Below are 7,402 nucleotides of genomic sequence, written 5' to 3' on the forward strand. Positions count from 1 at the left end.
AGAAATTTGAATGTGACGCTATGCCATCACTGTACCCATCTATCTCTAAAAAACTGGAAAAGAGACACAATTTTCTGTACTGAGTAACAGGACTACTCTTCCAAATTCCTCCTCCTACTGCCAGCACAGCTTCATCAGGCACTCAGTCTCATCTACGGAATCCACCAGTGGGAGGGATAAGGGGAGTAGAAGGGAGTGACATAAACATCTTTCCTGAAGGCAGAACCCAACCATCAAGACCCAAGTAAGCATGGGGGATACCTGCACTTGCATTCCATCGGGTAAGTCTCATTGAAAGAATTCCATCAGGTAGATCACAAAGTGAATACATGCAGATGTTTCCCTAGCTTTGAATAAAGAAAATAACAATAAACAGGGCAGCCCTCTGTTGATGACTGATGGAGAGGCGTGTTCAGCCACAACAAAATAGAAGGTTGAGGGGGGGGTAAAATAAAAGGACATTGGGTCCTATGTACAACATATTTTTGTACGCGCATACTGGTTTCGACCTGTTTGCGCATGCAAAAATACCTAAGGGCCATGTATAAACCCTAATTAGCAAGTTGCAATTTATTAGCGACTTGCTAATCAGGATTTGCGACTCGGTATTAGGAAGGGGCGTTTCAAGGAGGTCCCTTCCTAATAGCGAGTCTGAGCCCTATGTATGACTGTTTTGTGCCCACAATTGAGGAAGCCAAACAGTCGTAATTTACCACCTACTTCAAGTAGGTGGCAAAGCATTCGCAAACAGGAAGAGGTCCCCAGGGGACCTCTTCCCCTTTGGGAATGCATCAGAAAATATTTTTTTAGGGCAGGCAGTGGTCCCATGGACCACTGCTTGCCCTTGAAAAATAAAACGAAAACGTTTTTTATTTTTTTTAACGCATCCTGTTTTTCTTTAAGGAAAACGGGCTGCATTTTTGTTTTAAAAACCTGCTTTATTGAAAAGCAGTCCCAGACGTGGAGGTCTGCTGATCCCAGCAGGCCACCTTACCTGGGAGGGCCTGCGATTCCTAATGGTGTCGTAAATTGCAAGTGCCTCATGAATATGCATGAAACTTGCGACCCCATTAGGAATCGCTACGATTGTCTCAGAAACTGTTGTACATTTGCATTAGTGACTCGCAAATTGCGACTCGCAATTGTTCGCAATTTGCGATTCACTAATGCAAATGGTTGTTCATCTGGCCCATTATCCCTTAATAGCCCTCGTCCCTGAAAGAAGACAATTTGCCAGAAGCCCGATATCAGACTTGATAGCTGAGTTTACTAAACCAGAAGGTGCTTTTCCAATACGAAAGCTCACCCAATATTAGTAAAGACTGGTGCAAGGAAGTGGAAGAGTAGGTAAGAGAGATTTGCATTAGCAGAACATTTCATTATGCATACATATTGGTAATAAACAACTCTTCTCGAAAGGTGAATGGGTACTAAATGTTTGTTTATTTTCAAGTACACAACTGAGCACATTTCATTTTAGGCTCAAGAACGCACTGGTGTGAAACATATGACAACCAAACCTCATTTGGAAACAGAGTGGTCCCTGAATATTGGAGGTAAGTTATGAAACTCCATTTTGTATGTACTGTCAATATTAGTATGTTCTCTATTTATATATCCTTAAAATAATTTTTTTCTACAGAATCACAGTTCCAGTTTAGATAAACCATGAATGTATTTGGCCAGAGAGAGCCCATGCAGTATAAGCCCTGTTGTTGCAAGTAAAGCTCTGGTCATGGTCATTAATGGTGGCCAGTTCTAAATTTGAGCCAGTCTTTGTTGGTGGTGAACACCAGCTCTCATTTTAGAGGACTGGGTCCATGGCACATTAATTACTTGCAGGTTGCACTGTAGGACGGCATTTCAGACTCAGTCTAAAGATTTAGTAAAAAACAAACAAACACAAGCTTCTCTTGAGAGACAGTGGGTGGACCGCTTGAAAGATCCTAGGGACGGAGAATCTCCAGCATGTCTCAGAAGACCGGTGCTGGCCTTGCCTGAGCTTCTCTAAGGCTCCTGGAATTTTCCATCTGTGATCTCAACAATTATGCCAGAGTGCTGAATATGTTCCTGTGTAGTGACTTGAGACCCTCAGAACCGTGTTCTGAAGTTGAGAGGGGCACCCTTCAGAGTGCTGATACATACTGCCTTTTCTACCGAAGCTTTATGAAATTCGTGATGATGGACCAAAACATGAGGGTAGGCCACTTCCAATATTTTAATGTGTATGGATCAAAAACTCAGGGAGGAGGCTCCAGCACAATCTAGCCAGCTACCCAACTCTCAACTGGTCCTCACAGTCAGGTCTTCTGAGGTGATAGAAATACATTTCAGGTTACCTGCTTACTTAGTGGTTGGTGAACAGGGCAAGCAAGGGGCTGAAGCTGGATAGCTCTATTCCAACCGGAGAACAGTGCCTAGCAGCATGATCAGAAAGCTGATGAAAGGGGACAAGGCTATTACCATGACTTCCAGCAAGAAGAGAATCTCAGGGGGAATAGGTCTTCTCTGGAGGGCCAGAGCCCAGACATGGGAAAGGATGCGAAGCGTAAGTCAGCACCGCACTATCCACAGTCATGTTCCACATGGAAGAGAAGCCCACTGGGGCTCATTCATATCCAATTGAAAGTGGAGCTCCGCAGATCCACTGAACAGCGGACCATTCCAAGAAACTGCATTTTGAGCAACCACTGTTAGACAACAGAGGCAAGGGAGCCAACAAAACAATGGTTGTCCTGCAGTTCGTGGCCCCTGAGAACTATCTTAAAATTGTCACGGTCCTTGCATACCATCGCTTGGGTGAACTTGCAGAAAGGGGGAAAGTGGTGATGGTTTTGGTGGGCTTTCAAAGGGTCTTCTCATAGAGTACCTTGTGTTGTGACTACTTTCGTTCTGTGATGTCACCAACAAAGACCAGTCTTAGTAATGACTCATTATGTTCCATGCTTGCCAGTTGGTCATTGCCAGGCTGCACGCTATGCTCCAATAAACTCCTCTGCTGTACAGAAGACATGAGATTGATGATCAGTTATATCAGTCTGGGGACGAGCATCCACTTATAAAGTCACGGAGTTACAGTGGAGTGATTACATTGGGCTTGGAAGATGGGGCCAAGGAGTGGTACGATGATGCAAATCAGGAGTGTCTCCGAAGGGAATCCCTTAGAAGAGAGGCTCAGGAGGTGCATGTAATTGTGCAATTTGGCATGACAGCGTAATTTTTGTAATTTCTCTTAGCAAGCATGCAAAAGTACGGAAATTATACAAAATGATGACGGCATAACTGAATTCTTTTCAGGGCCTACCTCAGAGGTAGACCGCTGAGAGGGATGAGATGTGATCTGATGGTAATGAACTGGAGCTGCCTGGTCAGGATTCCATTCCAATGTTCACTGGGTGGCCAGTGACTCAGGCGAGTCTTCAGGTTAATCACCTTGGGACACAGAATCCCCATTGGAGTGATGTATCTCTAGAGTTACCTGAACTCCTTCACTAAAATTTCTCATTCATGTCCTTTAAGTCACACGACCTCGGGAGAGATGTGAAGTAGGTCTTCAAGGGTGGACCCTTCTCAAGAGAACATCCCACTGGGAGAGGCTAGCAATTCCTCCAAAGGGATAACAAAGAACCAGGACACCATTTGATCTAAGGTGGACCAATGCCTGTGGGCCACGGTGGAGGGCAGCAATGTCGAATGTAATTTTAAGGGCTACCAGGGAAAGAGCTTTCAGTGGGTTCAGACTTGGCTTGGAGGGTCCCCCAGCCCTCTGGATTTATGTATTCTTAGAATTCAGGAAGGCCATAGACTTCATCACTCACCACAGTTTGAGAGGACAGTGTTGTGACTGACTTTTTTGTGAGTAAGAAAACTAGGGTATTTCCTGAGTGATTTGGCCAGTGGGGCCGCTCCTAATGGAGTTTGGCTGTCTTGTTCCGGGGCTCCAAGCTCTCACCTAGGTAAGCTCATCAATGATCTCTGAGACAATGTCCTGCCTGTTTGTACAACAGTAGTACCTTGACTGCTGTGCCTTAAAGCAGGTTGCAGCCAGCATCCTAACAAACCCAACACATTAGCATGACACAAAGCATTGCACCACATCACCTATGCTTCACCTAGGGATGATGCGGTGGTAATTGGTGGGCAGTGAGCTGTGACCGACAAGCACAGTGAAGGTAACATATTTACCTACACTCTTTGACAAAAAAAGATTGTTTTTAGGTTTGACAACCACTAATTAGCATACAAATAAGCACCAGAAATTATAGCAAACCGTCGTTGGCCAGATGATGATATCAGAGGAAAATAAAACACAGGGAACTCAGATCAGACGACATTCTATGTGGCTATTGACCCAGATGATATTATGAAAAGTAATTGATCAGAGCAGGGTTTTGATCGTTTTGGCCAAATGAGATAATGTAAAGATTTAGGGCGTGATGCAAGAGTTTGGCAGGCAGAGTCATCCCCCACAAACGTGGGCGAAGACCCTGTTTGCCAAGCTGATCGTCTGTCCATTCCATATTCAGTCAATGAACTGTCTTGTTTCTGGTGGCAGTGCCTCTGCTGGCCCAGCTGTTGGAAACCCTAAATCGACAGGACAGCGGAGTTGGGGGCATCTGTGTAGGCGCATCAGTTTATTTTAGACTGGACGTTGTGATGTATTTTTTTTTTATTTGGGACTGCCAGTACAACCTTTTTGGCGGAAAAGTAGAGGATGTCCTGTCCGCCTTACATATGGTGCATACACATCGAACACTCTGAAAATTGTGGAAGTAGTACTCTGGACACAGCGGCTTGTTCAAGTCTTCCTTTATTCCACCAACAAGTGCAGCACAGCCTTGTTGGCTCCTCACACTCCAGCAGCTAGTCTCCAAGTCCCTACCATTCTAACCTGTAACCATGGCAGCACCAGATATCAAGCAAAACACTTGAGCTGTTGTGGTTCCACCAGTAGTGACCAAGTTACAGCACCTCCCCTCGATTATTTGTTGTTGTGTGAAATAATTGCACACAAATAGATCCTTTAAGCTAAAAATGAAAGCACAATTCAATCCCTCACACAACAGCCGTTGAAGTTCCCTCAAACCACCTACCTTACGGGCAGGGGTGGTTTAGTATTGGGGCACTGGGCAGTGCCCTTGCTGGCAGTGGGTGGTGCCAGTATTAGTGGGTAGTGACGCTGTAATAATAAAAAAAAAAGTTTAGCTCCAGCAATCAATTTTTTATGCATAAGTTAAGGACAGATTATTGAAGGCTTTCGCACTGCCATCGTTTGTGCGTTTTGAACTGAGCCCTCTCCGGTTTCAGAACTAAGGGCCATATGTATGAAGGCAATTTTGCGATCGCAAAGCAGTACCCCTCGTAAGATAAGGAATCGCAAATTTTGCGATTTCCTATTTTGCGATTGCATTTAAGGAATCGCAAATTGCGATTCCTTTAATGCAATGTAAGAAGCACAGAAAAAGTGCAATTTGGACTTAAGGAATCGCAAATTACCACCAACTTCAAGTTGGCGGTAATTTGCGATTTTCTTGAAAAATGCATAAAATTGCATTTTTCAAGGTGCCATGTGACTCACATACATGCCCCATCTGCACCCATGCTCATTTCAGGGGTGTAACAGGGTGTCTTTTTTACACCCTGGCACCCTTGAAATTGCATTTGCAATTTGTGATTCTATAATTAGGAATCGCAAATTGAGAATATGTTTCCATTCATTCCTGTGGGCGAATGAATGGGGAGGTATTCCTTAATTGCGATTCACAATCTGCGATTCACAATTTGCGATTCGCAATTAGGGAATATGTAGGATTCTCAAAATTATTCGCAAATCCTACATACATAGGGTTTTGCGATTCTCAAATAGGGATTCGCAAAAAATCGCTATTTGAGAATCGCAAACGGTACTTTTCATACATATGGCCCCAAATCTTCACCATTTTTTTGCGTCATCAACCGTTACTCAGCAGAGGTAGATATTATCGCGTAACTTACTCTTTGGCGAGGAGGGAAGCTGCAGGCTTGTAATGTGAACTTTTCAAAAGGCTGACTTTAGCTAGTGTACCAGCACTGACCCAGCACCCGCACATCTGCACATGTACCCACGAGCAGCCTCTCAATTACAGGCTTAGAGTCCATATCAACCTAGGTACTTGCCTTTGAAGAGTGCAGGTTTTAAAGAAGCTAAATACTGATCAATACAAGTCATTTGATTGGGAATCGCAGTGTGTGTTAATGTAAGAATTAACAGTACGTCACTTCGTTCATGTTTTGCAGTGGAACCGGAGTTGCAGAATGGTATAGCCATGACTGACATCCACCAAGCCAGGACACAAGCAGACCAGCCAGGGCCCCTAGGTGATCGTCCAGCTGGGTCGTGGCCCACACCAGAGCTGTTCTTCCGTCGTGGACTTGCCCTCGTTGCTGCTGTTGTTTCTTTACTAATCGGAATCTTGATTAAGCTTTGGCTTGCCTAAGACGTGACCTCGGCTAATTGCACCTCAAGGGGACACAAATCAAATGTTATGTCGAAGAAGAAGCAGCGTGAAAGTGGACCCACGCCAGGCACAGGGCTGTGAGTTGTGACTCCTGTCAGTGATAGCAGCCCTTCTGTTTTCCTTACTTCTTGAAAGAAAAAAGGACAACGAGACATTTCCAAAGATCTTGTCAGCATGACTATGAAAGATGAGTTGTGAATTATGGAAATAGTAATGCGAGACTGGAGACCCTTCGGAAACGGAGCTGATCTCAGGAATAAATAGACGTTAAAAAATATCTGGATTATTTACACGTGTGATTTTCTGTGCTTTTTTGACGCTATACATTCAAACACATACATGTGCATTTGAACATTGCTTCACTGCAGGGATGTTGTAGGTTAGGATAATTATAGTGTTAACAGTATTACACAAATATTTCCCTTTTGGGTCCACTGAATTCCTCACCAATCACATCAATATTATTCAATCATGCAGCCACTTATCTCACTTTAATTCTACATGCATTCATAATCCCAAACTTGAATAAGTAAAGTGCCTCAAAATGATACACAATAGCAACACATTTTAATAAACACATCTCATCACATTACATCATAAATGCTCCATCGGCATTAAAGCCCAAGTTATATTTTGTTTAAAAATGAGTGCCTATCTCATACATAGGAATAAAATTGACTGAATGTGTTAATAAAAAGCAACAGAGAGAGCACAACAGACAATACACTCTGTCTTCATTACATGCTAATTTATGGAAATGAGCAACAAGGAAACATGGTTATAAAAGTCAACATCTAATCTATCCATATGTGGCACAGATTTAGCAATATATATGGCATCAACGCGTTTCGGTGGTATAATGCTGGTTTTGACCACCTTCTTCAAGACAAAGAAATATCTTTCAC

General features: G+C 43.5%; 1 protein-coding gene across 6 annotated transcripts in view; it reads left to right on the forward strand.

Annotated features, from left to right (window-relative positions):
- The window catches only part of LOC144822412 (multidrug and toxin extrusion protein 1-like), an 887,289-nt gene extending 880,140 nt beyond the window's left edge, over nucleotides 1–7,149 (forward strand). For 4 of the 6 annotated variants that reach the window (XM_078679893.1, XM_078679892.1, XM_078679891.1 and 1 more), the window contains 2 exons: nucleotides 1,481–1,556; nucleotides 6,277–7,147. In XM_078679893.1, the coding sequence (XP_078536019.1) occupies nucleotides 1,481–1,556; nucleotides 6,277–6,476 (276 nt within the window). In that variant the 3' untranslated portion in view covers nucleotides 6,477–7,147. Of the gene's footprint in view, nucleotides 1–1,480; nucleotides 1,557–6,276 lie in introns of all 6 variants that reach the window. The other 2 variants (XM_078679896.1, XM_078679894.1) reach the window with 2 other exon arrangements.
- Nucleotides 7,150–7,402: the final 253 nt, after the last annotated feature.

The sequence above is a fragment of the Lissotriton helveticus genome, chromosome 3_1 (assembly GCF_964261635.1).
Source record: "Lissotriton helveticus chromosome 3_1, aLisHel1.1, whole genome shotgun sequence".
Classification (NCBI taxonomy): domain Eukaryota; kingdom Metazoa; phylum Chordata; class Amphibia; order Caudata; family Salamandridae; genus Lissotriton; species Lissotriton helveticus.